General features: G+C 36.8%; 1 protein-coding gene across 3 annotated transcripts; it reads left to right on the forward strand.

Moving 5' to 3' along the window:
- Positions 1-1,250: 1,250 nt before the first annotated feature.
- RIOK2 (RIO kinase 2) lies at positions 1,251-21,447 on the forward strand. Of its 3 annotated transcripts, XM_059694030.1 has the most exons (10): positions 1,251-1,409; positions 4,826-4,964; positions 5,697-5,813; positions 7,526-7,701; positions 10,472-10,560; positions 12,803-12,994; positions 14,759-14,851; positions 15,620-16,138; positions 19,780-19,876; positions 21,165-21,447. In XM_059694030.1, exons 1-10 carry the CDS (start codon positions 1,344-1,346, stop codon positions 21,327-21,329), a joined length of 1,653 nt encoding a protein of 550 aa, XP_059550013.1. In that variant the 5' UTR covers positions 1,251-1,343; the 3' UTR covers positions 21,330-21,447. The 3 variants fall into 3 exon arrangements, with proteins under 3 accessions (XP_059550013.1, XP_059550014.1, XP_059550015.1); XM_059694031.1 differs by lacking the exon at positions 19,780-19,876 and having other exon boundaries at positions 21,165-21,307; XM_059694032.1 differs by lacking the exon at positions 4,826-4,964 and having other exon boundaries at positions 1,286-1,409.
- The last annotated feature ends 1,851 nt before the right edge of the window (positions 21,448-23,298 follow it).

Genomic DNA, 23,298 nt, shown 5'->3' on the forward strand with positions numbered 1-23,298 from the left:
GCGGCCAATCAGTGATCCTCTCTCATCAAGGATGTTTCTACATTTCTGCCTCTCCCCCTTTCCCTTCCTCTCTGGAATCAATAACAATCTATTTTTTTAAAAAAATAACGTATGAAAAGTTTAATGTCACGGAGAAGTTTTCTACCTGTATTACTGTAATTTTAAATTTACGCTGGACTGGTCTAGTAGCCACGTGCACCCACCAGTCACGTGGGTGCTGGGGCGCGGCTCCGCGCATGTGCACCTCGGGCCCAGGTGTGAAAGCCTCCCCAGGTGACCACAGGGGCAATCACCGTGCCATTCAGTGTGATCACGTGCTAATCATTTGCAGAACATCGTTTACCAGAGGTGGCTTGGATTTAAATATGTAAACTATAGTTGTCGATATGTAGTATTTGTTTGGGTCAGCGAAATTACTAGTGTTCTTTTTTCCAACATATGGCCTCTTCGCTAAAAATTGTTAAAAATAACAGTGGATTAATAACAAAATAACCCGTTAATTTCGTTATAAGAAAATCTTGGTTTAAAACATTTAAAAATTAATAGGGTGTTAATTTTTTCATATGGCATAGAGACCACAAATGTGTCTCTTAAATCCGAAGTCCGTTAAACGGAGGTCCGGAAACTGAGGGTTGACCGCGTCGAGCAGGTGCGAGAGGATCCGCGATCACCACGCCTTCTCCTGCCCGCAGCTGGCCCTGGGAGACCCGGGGACTGCGTGTGTGATTGCGATCGTTTTTATCTTCAGGACCCTGATCGTCCAGAGTCCCGCTCGGGTTCATTTTCCTCCTCTACTGTTGGAATTCGCTTTGCTGTTCGGGGTAAAACTTGGTAAAAATTAACACTCTATGCCAGTAATGGCGAACCTATGACACTGGCAAACTCATTTTTTTAGTTGATTTTTCTTTGTTAAATGTCATTTAAATATATAAAATAAATATCAAAAATATAAATCTTTGTTTTACTATGGTTGCATATATTAAAAAATTTCTATATGTGACACTGCACCAGAGTTAAGTTAGGGTTTCGCTTAGAGGTCCTTTAAGTGGCGGGTCCTGACAGATATGAAAAATAAAACGTCATTATTACAGCGTACACTTAGAATCCGCCAACTCATATACATGTAAAAAAAAAACACGGTAAAATGTACTCTACTTTTCCCATACTAGGTTCTCCGTAAGACCCAGAAGACGTTTTAGCGTCCGGTGCCAGTGGGAGTCGCATGTCTACTTATCGGCAAGGACCTGAAGGAAGGAAGGCGCGTGCGCGAGAGGCGGAGTCCCCACGAGCCTCGCGCGCTCCGGTTGTCTCGGCAGAGGCTGTGGCTCCGGCCTGGGGCCACCATGGGGAAGGTGAATGTGGCCAAGTTGCGGTACATGAGCCGGGATGACTTCAGGGTCCTGACCGCGGTAAGGAACTCGCCGATCACCCCGTCCCCGCCGTGCGTCCTGTCCCCGGAAGTTTCCCGGGAGCGGAACGTGCTCTGGGCCGTGGAACGCGGTCCAGGTTGGGAGTGGGGAAGACAAGACCAGAACGCGTAATTTTTCAAAAGCTTTTGTTCGGAAGCCTTGATCGTCTCCCAAGCGAGGACGGCAGAGGCCCCTCTTCTCATTGTGTCCTTCCTTTCTGCTCTCCCTGTGCGGTGGCCGCACGCATCTCCGTGGCCCGGGAAGTCATTCTGACCCCGGACTTCCGACCAGCAGAGAAGGGCTCAAGGCTCCTGAGAATTCTTAGCCTTGAGCTCCCCACGCACAGACTCGGTCTCACGGCCTCCTTTCAGATCCATTCAATCCACACATTTGTCGGGTTTTTAGTAACACTATTAGGGAGTTCATCGGGGCACAGACAGGACAAGGGAGACTGATCACCACGTAAACGAATAAGTAAATAACAAGGATAACATCAGACAGTAGTCCGATGAAGAGGATAAAGGGATAGGAGCCTTTCCTAGGGGCGCGGGAGAACGAGTGCTGTCGTGTCGCTAGAGAAGACCTGCTGCCACATGCAAGAATCTCATCTGTTTACTCTTGTAACCAAACTTTTTCAAGAGGTTCCTGGGACTCGTTGGGTGCTGAATGAATGCTCGCTAAGTAAAGGAAAGAGTGGGAGGATAGCAGGAGCCGAAGGAGAAGTAGCTGGAGGCAGAGGAAACCCCGGAGTCAGTGAGAAGGCTCTGAGGCGGGAACAGTTTTTAAGGAACGGAAAGGCCAGCGTGTCTGGAACATAATGGGCAAGAGGCTGAGTGGTTGGGGATGTAACTGGAAAGGCTGAGGGGCTAATCAGGCTTACTAAAGAATTTGGGATATATTCTAAGTGTAGGGAAGCCACTGAATGTTTTCAAGCAGGGAAATGAAATGAAAAAAACTTTTAATGGTCTTAGTTTCTGGCACAGAAAGCAACACATAGATTGGGCATTTGCAGAATAAAACAATACATTTATTTTAAGAGCTGTTACTAAACTCTCAAATGCAAATTCAGAATGAAATTTGGAAGACGCTTTTCTTTTTCCTCCAATAGATTCAATTCAGCTGGACTTTCTCTACCTACTATCACTTCTCTCTCTCTCTCTCTCTCTCTCTCTCTCTCTCTCTCTCTCTCTCTCATTCTCATTGATTTCAGAGAGGAAGGGAGAGGGAGAGAGATAGAAACATCAATGATGAGAGAGAGTCATTGATCGGCTCTCTCCTGCTTGCCCTACACTGGGGATTGAGCCTGCAGCCCAGGCATGTGCCCTCACCAGGAATCGAACCGTGAATTCCTGGTTCATAGGTTAGTGCTCAACCACTGAGCCATACTGGTCGGGCCCTACTGTCACTTTCTTCTCTACCTCAACACATTCACTTATTCCCCTAAGGGAGTCAACAGAAAGAATGTTAGAGGCTGGGAGAGATAGAACAAAGCATGGAAGATGAGTTAAGTGTAAAGTGTGAGGTTTTTGTTGGGGCATCAAAAGGATGCTAGATTTATCTTCTAAAACTTTATCTCTGCAATATTTAAGTTCTCTTTTGAAGCTCATTAAGGAATGACCTCATTAAATATCATATTTCAGTCTCAGTTGTCTCTGACCAACATTGGTATTAGTGGCACCTCTCCTTGACACGGTCTTCCTTGGCACATCCTCTATCGATAATCATGCTTTCACTGGCTGCCCTTAACCTTTCAATGTAAACTTCCCCCAAAATTCTGCCCCTCACTGCTCCCTTTTCTGCCATTATCTCTTGCTTGATGAACTCATCTACTTCATGGCTTCATCTCTTACCTTTATCAAATAATTGAGAGTTTTTCCCTCTAGTTATGACTTCATTCCTGATTATAGATCTGCTTTTCCAATTTTCCTTAAACATCTTTATTTGAAGGACCTTCCAACACCTCAAACTCATTGTCAACTTTGTCAAGCCCCTCTTTTCCCAAGCTGCATTAAAATAATTATTACCATGATAATTTTAAAACCTGCTCTTCATCTTCACTTCAGCTTTGATTCATCTTTACTTTCCCACTTCCAATGCCAATTCCATATTGCTTTCAAAGATCTTTAGTTCTTTCCTTCTATTACCACTACCTCTTCCCTGTTAATGGCTTCTATTTCCTATGGCTTAGACTGTCATCTTAATTCTCCAATATACCACCTCCAGTGTTTGCTTTCTCTCACCACTTTGCATAGCTCTGCTAGATCAGCGGTTCTCAACCTGTGGGCCGCGATCTCTTTGGGGGCCGAATGACCCTTTCACAGGGGTCGCCTAAGACCACCAGAAAACACATATATAATAACATATTGTTTTTGTAATTAATCACTATGCTTTAATTATGTTCAATTTGTAACAATGAAAATACATCCTGCATATCAGATATTTACATTACGATTCATAACAGTAGCAAAATTACAGTTATGAAGTAGCAACAAAAATAATTTTATGGTTGGGGGTCACCACAACATGAGGAACTGTACTAAAGGGTCGCGGCATTAGGAAGGTTGAGAACCACTGTGCTAGATTAATGTTCTTAAAATAACCTTTCATACACCCGCCTTGCCTAAACATCTTCAAGGGTTTCCTACGTTCCTCTGTATAAAACCTAAAACTCCTTTTCTGTATTCACGGCCTTCCATATCTTACTCCAAAGCATTTTCCAGCCTTTTCATGAACTCTACATGCCATCCCATCTGAGCTACCACTGCAGTAGCTGTTCCTGTGCTTTGTGTTTTCTTGCCTATGTGCCACATCCAAATCTTTCATTGTCTTTCCCTGATATTCCCTTGTCTGCTTTTTCTGTAACCCTGCATCTCAAAGTCTCAGTGCTGCTACTTTTTGAAGCTGATCCCTCAGCTAAAAGGATTCTTATTCGGCCCTGAGCTACCTCCTTTTTGCCTTGTAATAGAATTAGACGTGCGCATTCTTATTTCCACAGGTAGATAATATATTTTCCAGGGGTGGAGAGTACTTTTATATATTTTTTAATCTTTTACAATACATATGATACTTTCTCATTAATTCTTTCTTAATAAATATCTAGAATATCTGTAATTTTTAAAGATAAATATTTGGATGTCAAGTATTTTAGCATTTACCACATGTTAGTAACTGTGTTAAGCACTCACACTCTTTTCTCTTGAAGTACATATCATTTAGTAGAGAGATGGAATATGAATATCAGTGATTATATGTCAAGTCGTGATTTAACATATATCCAGAGAACATAGTAATTATGTCTCAGAATCGGATGGGGAACTGCATGGTCAGAGAAGTTTGAAGGAGGAGTTAATTTCTTAGCAAAGTTTGATAGCAGCTCTGTGTTGATTATGTTTACATAATAATTCCTTTAATTTCAGGTTGAAATGGGCATGAAGAACCATGAAATAGTTCCCTGCAGTTTGGTTGCTTCGATAGCCAGCCTTAAACATGGTGGTTGTAATAAAGTTTTAAGAGAATTAGTGAAACATAAACTCATAGCTTGGGAGCGAACCAAAAGTAAGTATTTGAGGCACCATTTGTGATTTTTCATTGTAACTGGCTTCCACCAGAGCAAGTCTTCCAGGACATAGGAAGTGGAAGTTGCCAAACCAGAACTTCCACAGTATACTTCTGTGGTCTATTGGTTAGAGCAATCAGAGGGCCCACCCACATCCAAGAGGGTGGAAAAATAGTCTGTACCTCCTGGCAGAGGATTAGCAATTCCAGTCACATAAGAGCAAGCAGGATATAGATATTGACACTGCCATCTTTGGAAAATACACTCTGCCACAAGATTCTGTAGAACATTACTTCTTACACTATTTGTGGTGAGGGATGAGTTTCTATTTTTCAGCCTACCGTGGATCTATACTTTCATAAAATAACAATAAAAAAGTCATTACTAGAAAAATGAAACTGATAAAATGTAGGTACAAATTCTTTATTAGAGTTGAAGACATAAAATAATTTGGTCAAATTGATATAAAATTGTTTAACCACTTCATTTCAGTTTCTGTATCTTGTCACAGACTAGTAACATAGACTGGTTTCAGTCTGTGGTCACACTTTGAGTAACACAACTCTAGAGAAGAAACACAAATTATAGGAAGAAGTGCTAAACTTGTAAAACTGGATAGCTAATATTTTCCAGCTAAGATTTCCCATGTTTAAATTCTTATGACTTGAACTGATAAGACTTAGTGATACAATGTAACTAAAATATGGTCTTTCTCATTTGCTTTTCTCTAGCTGTCCAGGGCTATCGGTTGACAAACGCAGGCTATGACTACCTAGCTTTGAAAACACTTTCTTCTAGACAGGTAGTTGAGTCTGTTGGAAACCAGATGGGTGTTGGCAAAGAATCAGGTAAGTGCTAACAGTACTATTGAATGCATTTTCATTACCCTGAGTATAGTGGATCATTACTTTGTCATAAGTATCATTGAAAATTAAGTATACCAAGAGTTAGTTTTCCTCTAATAATTGAAATATTTGGCAAATATTAATCTGTTACATTGGATGTTTGCAATAGCTAAAATAAATAACATAAGGAAGTACTAGAAGACTGAATATCTAAAAACCACAGACTTTTTCTTCACAGCAATATGATCATTAAGGCAAAGTTGGGTATGTGTAGAACACAGAAAAGCATTCTAAAATAGCATTGAACAAATGCTTATGTATTTTCTATGTGGAAGACAGGTAGAAATGAAGAACAGGGAATGATTTTCTTATACACTGTTTTTTTATCCAATACAGTTTATCTTATATAGTTATCTGAATTGAGGAAGGAAAATTAAAGTTGAGAGAAAAAGAATTATTAGGAAGCCTACTCCAAAAGAGGTTGCTATATATTTCAGATGGTTTGTATGTCTTCTGTATTAATATGCAGATTATGATATATATTTAAAAAGTAACGAGTGCTAAATACAGCAGTGTGTGTATGTGTGTATACAGTATATAAAACGAGAAAATGAAATGTCTTTTGAGCTACACTTTCTCTTAATTTATGTCCAGTATTTTTCAATTTAAAAAATAATGGCCTCTTTTTTTTAAGAACTTCATTGTTCTTAAAAGTGATAATAGTACAAAAGAGAGTACAATAAAAAGGAAATCTCATCCCTAACCCAGGTCTTAATCTCCTGTTATTACTTCCCAAAGCTATCATTGTTTATTGGTAGCCTGCATATCCTTCTTGAAATATTCTAAATATTTGTATAAATACAAATCTGTAATGTATTAAGCATACATGTGTACACAGTCACATAATCTTTTTAATCTCAGGTAAAAGCAAACAGTACTTGCTATTCTGCACCTTGATCGTTTTCCATTTGATGCATCCCTGATATTTCACATCAGCAGATTTGTCTTTCTTAGAGTTGCTGGGTGCTACAGTCAATCCATAATTGATTTTACCAGTCCTAGTTGTTAAACACATTCTTAAAAGTTATGTATTCTTTAAAAGTGTGATGTTACCAAATTTCCCTACAAAATGTTTGCACCAGTTTATAATCCCACCAATGCAAGAAAGAGGCTATTGCTTGATACATACAGTAATAAAGTTTCCCATTAATAATTAGGATATATTCTACATTTTAATATTATAAATAACTTGTCTTGACAGTTGGAATACTTAAGGAAAGATCTGCTCCATCTAATTATGGGATTATATTCTGCCAACTGAATATTATTCATTGAAGCAATTGTAGAAATGAACTTATTTTTGAACAGGAAAAATTATTAAGTCACTTCTTGTATACATAGGACACTAAAGAACAATTAGATGTTTTCCCACTAAATTGAGTTGAGCATTGATCTCCTTTAGAAATGATATCCTTTGACACATTGCATCCCTGTTTGTTTGTTTGTTTGTCTGTAGTAGATATTAAATGCATGTCATCATACCATTTTGGATTGTAATTAAATAAAGAAAATTTGCTGGCTGGTAAGTATTTCTGGTATTTAGGAAAGATAAAATTTGATACATATAAAATCAGACAAAGTTAGAAAATTTGAATTGTTTCAACTTATTAGCATAAAAGTATAATAATGTGTGTGTTTTTAAATCTTGGCTGTAGATATTTATATTGTTGCAAATGAAGAAGGCCAGCAATTTGCATTAAAGCTTCACAGACTGGGAAGAACCTCCTTTCGAAATCTGAAAAACAAGCGTGATTACCATAAACACAGGCATAACATGTCTTGGCTTTATTTATCTCGTCTCTCTGCCATGAAAGAATTTGCCTATATGAAGGTATTTTTTAAATAATTGTTCATTTTTCAACCAAATAATACCTGAAGCTGAAAAGCTCTAGTGACAAGCATCAGCCTGCTGCCCCTATATCTAGCTCCCCACCTCCAGTCCCAATCCTTACAGCCACTTTTAACTCTTAGTGATTCGTTTCTCTTGTTTTTCCGGTGATTTCCTAGGTGTTTTTCTAGGCGAAGGTTTTAATTGTTATAAATGTATAAAGGCAACATATAATCGACAATATTAACAAGATAGAGTAAGTTAACATAAATTTATGATGTGATAGTCTCACAAGGTGTATGTGTGAATGTTTATTTAAACTGTACGTATGTCTATCTTTATTTGATAACATATCTTCAATAATATTTAAACAGAAAATAACATTACATTTTTTTTATTACTCAGTGGGATTTATTTGCTATAACATCTTCGTTTTTAAAAAATTAAATTACTAAAAGTCTTCCAATGGATGACCACTATTTCCTGGAAGTTTCAGTTTGGTGTTAGTAGGTTATTTTAATTCATGTGCTTTAATGTTTAGTGATCATAAGGGAAAATAATCAACACAGTATAAATGATACTGATACCATACATGTTATATATTTCTTGTCTTATACTAATGGTTTAATATCCTGTGTTGGCCAATAAGTAAGTAGGCATTTTGGTAGGAATCATTACATAATTTCCCAAAACTATATTAAGTATATTCTCAAGGTGTGTATATGAAGATACAGCAACAAAACTTGATTGTGTTTAAACATGTTCTTAAATACTTTAATATTTTCCTAACAGAATAAGATAAAATTGAGCTATAGCTTAAGGGTTAAGCTGCGGTACTTGGGCTATGACAATAGTTAACATTACTATATGCTATTGAGCTGCCAGGGAGTGCTTTGAAAAAAATATTTTTCTTAAGCCAAGCAACCAATTTAAGTGTATATTGAGTATCAGCTGTGTGCCTGTCACTGTATTAAGTACTAGGGTAGGATGGGGTATAGGGCTAGATACCGAAAGAATAACCAATGCAGTCTGTGTCTTAAAGTTTGGAAGATAACATGAACACACATAAAGCAAAGAACTATTTAAAAATCAAATTATATGTGTTTAGAGAAGGAGGTTTCATAAAGTGAGTGGGAATTGGGTAAAGTTAAGCATGCATATGGTTTGGCGGTAAAGAGAAGACAGTAAATCAGTGCGTTTTGCAAAGGAACCTCTTTGGGTGAAGACAGCAATATGGGAGTACTCTGTGTGTCTAGGTAATAGTCACTGACGTAACTGTCCTGATTTCACTCCACAATGCTTATTGGGAAAAGTAGGACTGGTTAAGTGGATTAAAGAGATTTTTGAAAACTAGAAAAAGTTGTTCAGACTAAAATCAGTATTTATAGCCATTGCAGGTTTTTATGTTTATTTTTAATTTGTTGGGGTGACATTGTCAACAAAATCATAGATTTCAGGTGTACAACTCCACAATACATTATCTGTACTGTGTATTTACCACCCCAAGTAGCCGTTGTAGATTTTAAAAACTGAGCATTTGACACAAACATCTTAGTTTCCTATTGGTACACAGAATAAAGGTTGCGTATGGTGGCAAGAGCTAGAACCATTGGAGTAATTGAGTATCAGGGACAAAAGCCTACTTTGAAATGGTAGCATTTCAAATGGCAGAGGTCATAAACCTAACATTTTGAAAAAAGTAATAACAGGACTTTGTAATTAAAGGATCAAAAAAGTTAAGCATAGGAGAAAAGATGGATCTATGGGTGATCTGAAGTAACTTTCTTGGTTTTGTTAATCCTCATCCAAGTATAGTTTTTTCATTGATTTTTTTTTTAAAGAGTAGAACAGAGGGGGGGAGGAGGAGGAGAGAGAGAAAAACATTGATGTGAGAGAGACACTTCAATTGGCTGCCTCCAGCATGCGCCCCAACTGGAGCCAGGGATCGAGCCTGCAACCCATGTACCGCTGGCGACCCTTCAGTGCAAGGACGGATGCTCTAATCACTGAGCACACCAGCCAGGGCTGAAGTAACATTTGACTCCGACTACTACAATGTGTATCTATTAGATTTATATAACATTTGGTCTGAAGGAAAGGTCAGTGCTCTATAAACTAAAATGCCTAATCTATTGGAATATTTCATTTCCTGATGTGTCACAAGACAGAGTCCTTCCTAAGTCACAATATATTTTTATTTGATTTTTTTTAAGCGTGTTACAATAAATGGCAGAAAACGAAAGTGTACAGGATATATCCTAAAGGCAGAGATTTTTTTCACACTCATTTTTGTAATCCTAGCAGTGTAAAATATTTAGTAAATGTTCAATAAATGAGTATTTGGTGAAAATGTGAATTAAGTAAACTGGCTTAATTTTTTTTTTATGTATAGCTCATTCTGTGCTGTGAATAAGTCATATACCAGGGGTCCTCAAACTACGGCCCGCGGGCCACATGCAAATACAAATATTGTATTTGTTCCCGTTTTGTTTTTTTACTTCAAAATAAGATATGTGCAGTGTGCATAGGAATTTGTTCACAGTTTTTTTTTAAAAATATAGTCCGGCCCTCCAGCGGTCTGAGGGACAGTGAACTGGCCCCCTGTTTAAAAAGTTTGAGGACCCCTGTCATATACAAATAATCTTGTGTTGTGTTAACTATAATTTTGTAAAGGCTTGGATTTTTTTTCTGGTTGTGAGCAGGTATATTTCTTTCATTGTTCCTTAAAAATTAATGACCTCTCCATTAGTTTATACTGTTTGCTATGTTTTAGGCATTGTATGAGAGGAAATTTCCAGTTCCAAAGCCAATTGATTATAATCGCCATGCAGTGGTCATGGAACTCATAAATGGCTATCCTCTGTAAGTATATATTATTATTATTGAAACCGTGGGTCATAACAAATGTAAGGTTCAGTTTTTAAAAGTAAAATCTTTTTAAAACTAAATGGAATATTATTTTTGGGAGGTTATAAATTAACATATTAGTAGTAGACTCAGAGGTAAATTGAAAATGCAGTTTCATTAACTATGTATTTTGTTATCTCTATGATTCATTCAACAAATATTTATTAACAATCTAGTATGTGCCAAGCACTGTTCCAGGGTCAGCAGTAAACCAAATCTCTGCCCTCGCAGAGCTTACATTCTGATGGAAGGAGAATATGTAGTAAATAGCTAAATAAGAAAATATAGGGTGGGGCAAAATAGGTTTATAGTTGTTCATATGGAAAATAAATAATAAATAATACAAGACTAAACTCTGTGCCCTGGCTGGTGTCGCTCAGTTGGTTGAGCATCATCCCATGCACTAAGGGGTCTTAGGTTCAATTTCCAGTCAGTGCACATGCTCAGGTTTCGAGCTCCATCCCCAATAGGGGGCATGCAAGAGGCAGCTGACCTATGTTTCTCTCTCCCTCTCCTTTCCTCTTTCTAAAATCAATTAAAAAAAAAACACACATTGAAAGAAAAAGAATAAACTGTTTTGGGTACTCACAACTGTAAACCTACTTTTGCTCCATATGTATATATCAGATGGTAGTAAATGCTATGGGTAAAAATGAAGCAGGGTAAGGGAACAAGAAGGACTGGGATGGGTAAAGGAGGCTGCTGTTTTACATGGGGTGGTCAGGGGAAGTCTCACTGATAAGAATCATGAATAAAATGAGGGGAAACCATGAAGATACCTAAGAAGATTCCAGCCAGAGGGGACAGCAAGTGCATAATCCATGGGGTGGGAGTATTCCCAGAATTTTAGGGAACAGTGAGGATGATGTCATTGTGGCTGGAACTGAATGAGTAAAGGAGAAATTGTAAGTGATAATATCCTAAAGACAGCAGGGGATCAGATCACTAGAATTTGTAGGTCAGTTCAAGGCCTTTTAATTTTTTTATTGATATATATTTGACACGACAAAAATTATGGTATTATGTTGATTTGATACTTTTATATATTGTAATATGATTGCCATTGTAGTGATATTTAGCACAAGGACTTTAATTTTGATTGAGATAAGAAGCCATAAGACGGTTTTGAACTGAGAATAGATATGACCTAACTAATGTGTTAATAGGACCGCTGGCTGCTCTATTGAGACTAGACTGAAAGGAGATTAAGGACAGATGAAGACGACAATTGTAATCACTCGGTCAAGAGACAGGTAGTTTAGATCAGTTATAGATGTCAAGGTGACGAAAAGTGGTCAGATTTTGGAGATGTTTTCCAGGAAGAGCCAACATGATTTATTTAGGATTGGATATTGATATGAAGGAAGGTGCAAGTCAAAGGTAATAACTGGGTTTTGGTCCTGAATGATGATGTAATTGAGATAAAGCTGACATTTATAGATGAGCTGGAAAACCTCAAGAACGGTGTGAAGTTAGAGGATGGGGCAGAATCAGAGTTACAGTTTGGGATATAGTAAGTTTGAGATACATAGTAGTTCAGAGGAGAAATCTAGATTGAAGTCAGTATATATGGTGTTTAATGCCATGAACCTGAATGAGATCACCAGGAGTGATTTTAAGTAAGAAATAAGGTAAAATAAGAGGCTCTAGGGTTAACCTTTGAGGAACTCCAAAATTTAAAGGTCAGGGGGTGAAAAAGAATTAGCAGAAAAGAAGAAATGATTAGTGTAGAAAGAGGACAGAGGACAACCCAAAGAGTTGGAATACCAGGAGTCAAGTGAAGGCAGCGTTTCAAGGAGGGGGAAAAAGTTAACGGGAAAACCAAAAAGGATGAAGACTGAAAATTGACCATTGGATGTAGCAACATAGAAGTCTTTGGTAGTCTTGACAAGGACTATTTTATTGGAACAAGGTGGATGAAGAAATGGTTTGTTAGAGTCAGGGGGAAGCACATGTAGAGGAGTTTGGCTGTAAAGAAGATCAAAGAAAGGATGTGACAATGAAAAGACAATACAGAATTGATGCAGGGTGTGGCTTATTTTTTTTTTTAATAATAGATGGACGCTGTTGTGTCAAAATGCTGATGGTAATGAAAAGAAAACTTCTAGGGAGACAAATGGAAATAATGTATACACACACTTTCATTAAAATCATAAATGAGTACAAATAACTTATTTTATACTTAAAATATTTTCAGATGTCAGATACACCATGTTGAAGATCCTGCATCAGTATATGATGAAGCCATGGAACTAATTGTTAAACTTGCAAATCATGGATTGATTCATGGAGATTTCAATGAATTCAATCTCATTTTGGATAAAGATGACCACATCACCATGATTGATTTTCCACAAATGGTTTCAACTTCTCATCCCAATGCTGAATGGTATATGCTGAAATTGATTGTGAATGTGGGTTTGCTTATCTGTGATGCAATCATTTTTTATTCATAATTTCCAACTTTGTAATACTGTCATTTGGGTCAATAACTATTTGGAAGTGGCTGATGTCAGTGGTCTAAAATTCTGGGTTTTTTAATATTAAATGATATCAAACTATTAAGGTATTTCCCCTGAAAGAATCTTATTCCTCATTATTTTAAAGGGGACTGCACTTTGATCCAGTTTTTAAAACCTGCTCATTAGCTTAAGTTGTGTATTAAACATCTGAAGAAATTGCCTGCTTTTATAAACCATTAAAACAATTTGAATTACTCTTATAATCTGACAGACTTTCAAAAGTCCAATGAACCCTTTATTCAAACCAACATTTAGGTGGAAGCCCAGTTTTTAAAACAAACAAAAGTAGGGACATGGAAGGAGCCCCATCTTCTCTGCCTTTCCCCTCTTCTCTATGGCTGCTTCCAAGAGGGCTTCACCAAGCATAACAATAATCGTGATGGCCTTAATAAAAGTTATGGATTTGGACTGACTCAGTTGCCAAACCAATAATATCTCTCATGTTATTTTTAGCTTTTGTTTTATTATTAGAAAAGAATTCCCATAAAACCTCATCCTCAACACAGGCCAGAACCACTTTGTATACCATGGTAATCTTATTCCTCACATTGCTTAACCATTTAAACCAGCCAAATTGTGAAATATGACAATATTTTTCTTTATTTGTATTCCATAATGCAGTGGAGCATAATTCAATTAAGGGTATTTTTTTCTCCTCTCCTTCCAAGTTCTAATGTGAGAAGCTTCTCCTTTTCCCCAAAGATAACTGTTATTACTTACGTAATATGAGCAAAGTTTGAGCTTAAACCAGTTTGTGTTCAGTGAAGCTCTTCTTCCTCCTGATTTTTATTAGAAAATATCTACACTTACTCTAGAGAAAGGTCATTTAAAAATAAACTAAAGAATATTCCCAACAAAACAATACTAATAGATTAATGCCTACCACTTGGGTGGTTAATATATCTTTGGATGATGACGAATTACCATTTTTATTAAAGTGGTGCAGCATAGTCACACAATAAAGGAACATCTAGGAACCCACAGAATTAGAGACAAATATAACAGATTATGACATTATAAGTTAAGGCTGCATTATTCTTGAATACATTGTGATTTAATTTGAATTTTTATGGGCAACTAATTGGGAGAAGGAATTCTGTTAAGCACAAAACATCAGCTTAAAAATTAGCTTGCCGTATTCGGTCAAACATGTAATTAACTCACCCCTAATGCCTTGGCAGGGCCAGACCAAATGATTTTGTGAGCCTTATATGGCCCTCAGACTGGATGTTCCTTCCCCACCCCTGCAGAGGATACCCGCTGCTCCCAAATTACAGGCCCATAGTCTTCTTCTATCCATATATATATATATATATATATATATATATATATATATATATATTCATCCTATGGCATTATAGGAAAACCTCATGTCGCATTATGGGAATCTTGAGTTTCCTAACCATAATGCTATATACCTTTAACAGCTTATATTTCTTCTTAGTTCCTCTGCTTTTACTTTTAGTACTTGAAACTTTCAAAGGTTTTTCTTTTTTTTTTTCTTTTAAGTAACATCTTTTTTCATGGTAAGGAGTAGAAGTGTCATAACAACAACAGATACTAAGGATATTATCATTGACTAATAAGGAAAAAATGAAAACCTGTATAAAAATTGATTCTTTATTTTGCAGGTATTTCGACAGAGATGTTAAATGCATTAGAGATTTCTTCATGAAACGTTTCAGCTATGAAAGTGAGCTTTATCCGACCTTTAGTGATATCAGGTTTGTACTTTGCATTGCTTAAAACTAGAACTCTGTTAAGTACCTGATTTATTTAGTTTTAAAAGTTAATAGTCTCATCTAAAAGATGTTAAGATAGTGAGTGAGCTTTGACATATTGTAATCATTGTTGAGTATCAGCTGTGTGGTATATAAATGAAACTTAAAATCTAGAAAATACCTGGTTTTTATCCATTAAGACAATGTTACTGAATTTGGGGGAAGAACACACCTAGTTGCTTATAAATTCAAGAACGTTTATTCATTGTAGGAATGTTATGTGAATAATCCATTTGTAAGGAGTCAAGCCAAGTGTTTATCAGAATTTGTGTTTTTCCTTTACTCAGAACTGGAGCCATCTGTACTTGATTCATGGAACCTAATTATAAATACATTCTGAAAGCCAAATTTTCTCATTTATTTTACACCCTTGGTTAACATACTGTTTTCTGTCTTGGGATGGTTGACATAACTTAAAAGAAGAAATCTTTAGTCCCTGTTGAAAGTTAGTTTATTAAATCAGTAAAAACCAACAAGTTTCTGTGATCTTTCTATTAATATCTATTACTTTTCACAGTCATATTTTATTTGTAAATAACAGCCAGCATATATTTTTTATATTTGTATACTTAAGTATTACATTTAGGGCAAAGGAAAATATTTAAAATACATAAATAAACTCACTTAAGAATTACAATTTTTTTCAGAGTAATGTTTATCCATATCAAGTAGATTTTCACCTCTCTGAATGCTTGACATTCCTTTTCCTAGGAGGGAGGATTCCCTTGATGTAGAGGTTTCTGCCAGCGGCTACACAAAGGAAATGCAGGCGGATGATGAGCTCCTTCATCCAGTAGGTCCAGGTGATACTGAAACAGAGGAAGGATCTGAATTTTCATTTTCTGATGAAGAGGTATCAGAAAAAGCAAAGGTTTATAGATCAGAAAATCAAAGTGAACGAAACTCTGTCAGTGAATCAGTTGACTGCTGTGGCCGATTGTCTGGAGACCTTGAACAAATAAAGGAAGACGATATGTCAGAGGAAAGTGCGGATGCACACAATTTTGACATGACTGAATTCAATCAAGCTTTAGAAGAAATAAAAGGGCAGGTTGTTGAAAACAATTCTGTAACTCATTTTTCTGGGGAGAAAAACAGCACTGAAAATGATACCAGGCAAGATGGTAAGAGAGGTCATGGAGGAAGCCCCACGGGTTCTGAAGAGTATGAAGATGAATGCCCTCATCTGATTGCCTTGTCATCATTAAACAAAGAATTCAGCCCTTTCAGGTATAGATTTCTGTTGATTGATTTTTTTTTTTAATTAAATCTTTATTGTTCAGATTATTACATTTGTTCCTTTTTTTCCCCCCCATAACTCCCCTGCTCCCAGTTCCCGCCCCACCCTCCGCCCTCACTCCCCACCCACTGTCCTCATCCATAGGTGCACGATTTTTGTCCAGTCTCTTCCCACATCTCCCACACCCCTTTCCCCCCCCCCAAGAATAGTCAGTCCATTCCCTTTCTATGTCCCTGATTCTATTATAATCAACAGTTCATTCTGTTCATCAGATTATTTATTCACTTGATTCTTAGATTCACTTGTTGATAGATGCATATTTGTTGTTCATAATTTGTATCTTTACCTTTTTCTTCCTCTTCCTCTTCTTAAAGGATACCTTTCAGCATTTCATATAATCCTGGTTTGGTGGTGATGAACTCCTTTAGCTTTTCCTTATCTGTGAAGCTCTTTATCTGACCTTCAATTCTGAATGATAGCTTTGCTGGATAAAGTAATCTTGGTTGTAGGTTCTTGGTATTCATCACTTTGAATATTTCTTGCCACTCCCTTCTGGCCTGCAAAGTTTCTGTTGAGAAATCAGCTGACAGTCGTATGGGTATTCCCTTGTAGGTAACTGAGTTTCTTTCTCTTGCTGTTTTTAAGATTCTCTCTTTATCTTTTGCTCTTGGCATTTTAATTATGATGTGTCTTGGTGTGGTCCTCTTTGGATTCCTTTTGTTTGGGGTTCTCCGAGCTTCTTGGACCTGTAAGTCTATTTCTTTCACCAGGTGGGGGAAGTTTTCTGTCATTATTTCTTCAAATAGGTTTTCAATATCTTGCTCTCTCTCATCTTCTGGCACCCCTATAATTCTGATGTTGGTGCGCTTGAAGTTGTCCCAGAGGCTCCTTACACTATCCTCGCATTTTTGGATTCTTTTTTCATTTTGCTTTTCCGGTTGGATGTTTTTTGCTTCCTCGCATTTCAAATCATTGACTTGATTCTTGCGCTCCTCTGGTCTGCTGTCGGGCGTCTGTATAATATTCGTTATTTCAGTCTGTGTGTGCTTAATTTCTAGTTGGTTCCCCAATATAAGATCGAGGGTCTTATTAGTTTTCGTGTAGATCTCATTAAGTTTATCGGCAGCTTCTAAACAGTTCTTGAGAGACCTTAAAAGTGTGGTTCTGAACTCTATTTCTTCCATTGACAATTTTTTCCTGTTTCTTTGTCTCCACATTTTGTTATGCTTCCTTGGTGCACCCCCTAGTGGTCTTTGTTCGAAGTCTTATAGATAAATCTTGATTGTTGTAGCTAAATCCAGGGAGGGTTTGACCTCCAGGCCAAGTGGCTATGAGAATCAGCTGTGTCAGCAGGGAGAGAACTTCTGTCCTCTAGGGAGGTGCTAATCTAGCCTTTGCCTGAGGCTATCCGGCAAATGCCTCTGTGCAGGGCTTGGGCGGGGCGGGTCGCACAGGATCAACAGGGTGGGCCGGAGAGAGCAGTTATGGCGGCTCTCAGTCCTGTCCCCAGGGGCTCTGCCTCTCTGAGTCCCAGCACTCACTGCAAAGCTCAGAGAGAAAGCTGCACTCGCTCTGACCGAAGCCAGACAGTCCCGCTTCTCCCGTTTGAGTCTGGGTCCCTAAAGACTCGCCCGGATCTGGAGCTCAGAGTCTGCGACTCCCTCCCGATTGAAAACAACAACCGCGCCCTCCGCCGCCAGCCCGCTCCGCGCACTCCGCACCTCAGAATTTGACTTCAGCACTGCGCCTCCTCTGAGTGTCCGTATGCGTTTCTCTTTCCTCCTAGTTGTAGGACTTCCACTCAGCCAGCGTTCCTGTGGTTCTGGGTGATGTCCCTTCCGTTTTTTGGTTTCACTTTTGAAGTAGTTGTTCAAAGCAGCAAACTCCGGCGTTAACCTATGCCGCCATCTTGGTTCTCCCTGTTGATTGATTTTTTACTTTAATCTGGAGACCTGTACTTTCTTCCATTCTGGTAACTGAGTATTTTTTCAAATAACGTGGCAGAGTTCTATTCTGAGCTGGCTTTTATGTGTGAAATGAAAGCAGATAACCCTTTTGTTAAAATTCCAATTAGCCTCTACAATCGACCTGATGCTAGACAGCATATTGATTCAATTTTAAGCAGTCTAAACAAACTGATTACTCTCAAAGAATTAATACAGATCTCATTCAGTTGATCATGTTTTAAATGGGTAAGTTATTTGAATCTATATATATATAAAATCCTAAGCAACCGTTAGGACTTGTCAACCAGTCACTATGATGCGCACTGACCACCAGGGGGCAGATGCTCAATGCAGGAACTGCCCCTTGGTAGTCAGTGCACTCCCACAGCCAACCTCTCACAGCTAGCCAACCTCCTGTGGTTCCTCCCCCCAGCCAGCAGGCCCTGATCGGCTCCAATACCAGCCAGGCCTAGGGACCCCATCCGTGCACAAATTCATGCACCAGGCCTCTAGTATTTTCATAATTATATATCTAATATTTGCTCTCTTCATAATGAAATACAGTGAGTTTTCTCTGGTATTTTGAACCTTCTTCTGTTCTTATTTGTTCATGTAAAACAATATTATAACATTATTATGTTCTTTTTCTTTCAAGAACTTTTTTCCTTGCAAATATTAATCAGTCTCAGCATAGATTAGCGAATGATCTAAAATTTAATTTTTAGATTTGGGATAGTTTATCCAGAATCAAATAACTAGTTTAATGAGATATAGTTTTATTTATTTCAAAATAGTAATATGACAATTAAAATTAAATTAGTACATTTATTAGGCATTTCTCAATACATGTTCTGGCTTACATTCTAAGGCTGCCTTTATTGTTAGTCTCCTGAAGCAAAATAAAGAATTTTGGTTTTTTTCTATATAACTGTATATTGAGACTTAGGATTATTACCCCTTTCATAATAAACATGTAAAATTTAATATTAAGGCTGCAGGGGTCCAGGATTTGGAGTAATAGAAGAAAATCTACATAGCTTAAATAGTCTTCTAAGCACAGAATAATTTGTTCTTACTCTCTAAACACATGTTGCGCAAAATTTTTATTCAAAATAAAAGTATAACAGGTGTTTCTGAAAAATATTGACTGTTAAGAATTAATGTCATCTGAGTTTCTTATACATTAAAACTTTGAACAATGCGTAAAACAAATTAGACAGTTTCTACTGGCATCATTGCAGTTTTTCTACCTTAGCAGAGCAATGTAGAGCACTGTCTCTTCCATCTGCTTTTGTTTGAGAAGATGGCAAGGAAGTATTCCAAGGATTTAGATTGTAAGAGTCATATTTGTGTATAGCAAAGTGAAAGGAAAGGGGAAAAAACATAAATTGTGACTAAGTGATAAATTTTGATGGCCAAAATAGTCTACCATTTTGAAATTTTGGTGGTGACTATCAGAATGCTGAAAAATGGAAATTGTTAATATATTTGCCTGAGTTGTGGGCAGTTTTGCCTTCACAGAAATGTTAAATATAATGATATTTCTGAGGAATTTTATGTCTTTAAGTTTTATCATCATGTATGGAATGATATAAATTAATGATATAAATAAATTAATATATTTATAATTAATTTATAGTTAACTATAAAAATTAACTAGATGAATTGTGCTGTTTTAATTTTAGAGATGAAGAAAATATGGAAGCTACTAATCGATATAGAACAAGAACTCTGAGTGTTACTTCTGTGGGCAGTGTTTTAAGCTGTTCAACAATTCCTCCGGTAACCATTCACTCAACGTTTACAAGTGCTTATTAGGTCACACTATAGTCAGATTGGATGTGAAGGTTACATGATGTACAAGACAGTTTCAGCATTTGGGCCTCACATGTTAATAGTATAAAATTATAACAAGTACAAATTTAGTAATATAGGAATGATCAAAGCTTTCAGGGAAAAAGGCAGCATGTAAGTTAGCTTGAATTTGAAGGATAAGATCATAGAAATTTAGATCAAGGGGGACTTGGCAGTCATTGGCAGCCTGTGTCCTAAGTAATGAGAAATCATTTGAATTTATGGTCATTCACTATGAGAAAGCATTCAGCATCTCCCAAAAACTGTATGTAGACTTTTCCATGGGTAACTGCTGCCATCAGGTCATTTCAGGGGTTCTCAACCTGTGGGTCGCGACCCCTTTGGCGGTTGAACGACCCTTTCACAGGGGTCACCTAAGACCATCCTGCATGTCAGATATTTACATTACGATTCATAACAATAGCAACATGAAAGTTATGAAGTAGCAATGAAAATAATTTTATGGTTGGGTCACAACATGAGGAACTGTATTTAAAGTGCCAGAAGGTTGAGAACCACTGGGTCATTTCTATACTGGAAGTTATGAAGGAACTATTTTTGATATATTTTTACCAGTAGTGAATGCTTTCAAACATAATTTTGTGCCGCAAAGACATGCCTCTAGAAAGCAGAGGAGCAAGTAGTTTTTATCTTCTTAGTTTTGATTATTTTGAGGGGTTGTTTTTTTTCTTTCTTTAAGTTTTCCTGATGGACACTAGGTGGCACTATAGTAATTTTTTTCAAAGAATTGTGACTACTATAATATGTATTTTTGTTAGGAATGTAATTTATTTCATAACAGTTTTGGTTTTTATTGCTGATTTGTATAATACTGTTAGTATTTGGAATTTTATTTATTTATTTTTTTTTTATTTTAAATATATTTTATTGATTTTTTTACAGAGAGGAAGGGAGAGAGATATAGAGTTAGAAACATCGATGAGAGAGAAACATCGATCAGCTGCCTCCTGCACATCCCCCACTGGGTATGTGCCCGCAACCAAGGTACATGCCCTTGACCGGAATCGAACCTGGGGCCTTTCAGTCCGCAGGCCGACGCTCTATCCACTGAGCCAAACCGGTTTCGGCAATATTTGGAATTTTAAAAATACATGCTTTTAACAGAAATTTGAAAAATATTAGCACTTTTACTGATTGTTTACGTTCTATCAAAATGGTTAATCATCAGTGATACTTATTATTGAAATCTTTCCAGGAATTGGTGAAACAGAAGGTGAAACGTCAGTTGACAAAACAGCAAAAATCAGCTGTGAGACGTCGATTGCAGAAAGGAGAAGCAAATATATTCACCAAGCAACGGAGAGAAAATATGCAAAATATTAAGTCAAGCTTGGAAGCAGCTAGCTTTTGGGGAGAGTAATATATTTAAGATCTTAAATATTTTTCAAGAATTTACTGTGACCCCTTTCTAAGCCACCTTTAGTCTTATTTGGACCGACGTAGATACATAAATAAACAGACTCTCTTTCCTGTATAAATTTGACTCGTTCAATACATGTTTTCTAAAGAATAATTATGGTAATACAATTTTCCAAATAATTTTGATGACCGGTACATTTGCTAAAGTCTATTTTTCAGAATAATTTTGAATAGCAACATTTGGGTATTTTTTTTTAATCTAAATGTAGTTTCTGTTGTTGTTTTTGTTCTCTATCAAAAATAGGTAGATTGCTTGCTTTCAGATTATAGCTTTAACACTCACTAGTGGAAACAACCTTAGGCAAGCCATATTTCCTTCCCTCTTTCACCATTATCAGTTTTTCTTACTATTAAAATTAGATTTATATGGACCACATGAAGCAATGCACAGAAAATACGTTTTCAGTAAAGTGTGGGTATTAGAATCATAATTTTAATGATGTTTATCTTTCTGAAATGCTGCTTAACTTGATTGCATTATATTTAAACCACTGAAAGAATTCACTGCCGTCTTTTTTTTATTCTCTAGTATTAAGGATAAGTTAGTAATACATAATTGTATTTTCTGCTATTAAATTGGTAATGTCATGGGAACAGAAACTTCAAATAATCCCACTACAGCTTTTACAGTTGCCAGTTTTTATGCAGGCCTGAGTATAATAGAAGAGTTAGGGGTATGTGGAGGGGGGAAAAAAGAGACATATGTAATACTATTTGTAATAATTTAAACAATAAAATAAAATTTTATAAAAATGTAAAAAAATTTTAAAAAAGAAGAAGAGTTAGGGGTATGGGGAGTATGGGGAAGGTAAAAGGAAGAGTAAAAATGTTCTTTCTAATAGTCTTATCTGGATGGGTCCAAAACATACCGTATTTCACTTCAACATTAACAGATGTTTATTGAGTTTAGTCAAGAAAGAAAATACTTGAGACATGGTTCCTCCCTCAAAGACTATAATACAGTGAGACTTAAAGATGGGTGCTTAAGTATACGTATCTGATGGTATCCAAGTCCCTTCTGCATTGCCCAGGAGGCCGGAGGAGCATCACCTGCAGCACAAAAGGACCACTAGATGGCAATGTCACCGCACAGTTAACAGACAGGATGTCCTTAAATTATGTGCTTCTGATTATAAGCTACCAGAAGCAATATCAGCACTTTTTTTTTTTAAGATTGATAAGGACAGCAGATTGACTTTCACCTTTTCAAAGTTAATTTTACTGGCTATTTGCAGAGTAGCAATGATAAGTTCACTTTAATGTAAGTGCAAGAAAATGTCAAATTTCATTTCCTTGAAAAGTTAATTTTGAAAGTACGTAGCTTTGAGTTTAAATTTATGTATTTTTTATAATCTGTCTAAAGCATTTTAACAACAAAATTATATTGACAGCTTAATAGAACCGTACAATATATATTTTGGAATACATTTTTCTCATTCAGAGTGTCAAAGTGAATTGGGAATAAAACACATGACTTCATCCTGTCAACTTTACTGAGTTGACTCCGTCAACTTTGGGGTACCTACTACATAAAAAATTTGAGGGACTTAGAAGACAAACAGATTTTTCCCTTAATAGCCTAAAATTTTCTGTGGATCACAGTACAAATTAGTCAAATGCACAAATACAAAATTAATCAGGGTTTGAACCGGTGACCTTTCGGTGCATAGAACAATACTCAACCTAGTCACACTGGTCAGGGCTGTATCGTGATTCTCAACAAAATTTTTTTTTTACTCCGGGAGTTCCAAATTTAAATTCTAGTTCTACCACTTCTCAAACTTCAGGTACTGTCTATAGCCTCCTAACCTCACTTTTTGATTTGTAAAGTGACATTTAAAAGTGCCTGTCTTAGGGTTATAAAGATTAAGAGAAGTATAACATCAGTAAGAAGTTTAGCACAGAGCCTG

Source organism: Myotis daubentonii, chromosome 4 (genome assembly GCF_963259705.1).
Source record: "Myotis daubentonii chromosome 4, mMyoDau2.1, whole genome shotgun sequence".
Classification (NCBI taxonomy): domain Eukaryota; kingdom Metazoa; phylum Chordata; class Mammalia; order Chiroptera; family Vespertilionidae; genus Myotis; species Myotis daubentonii.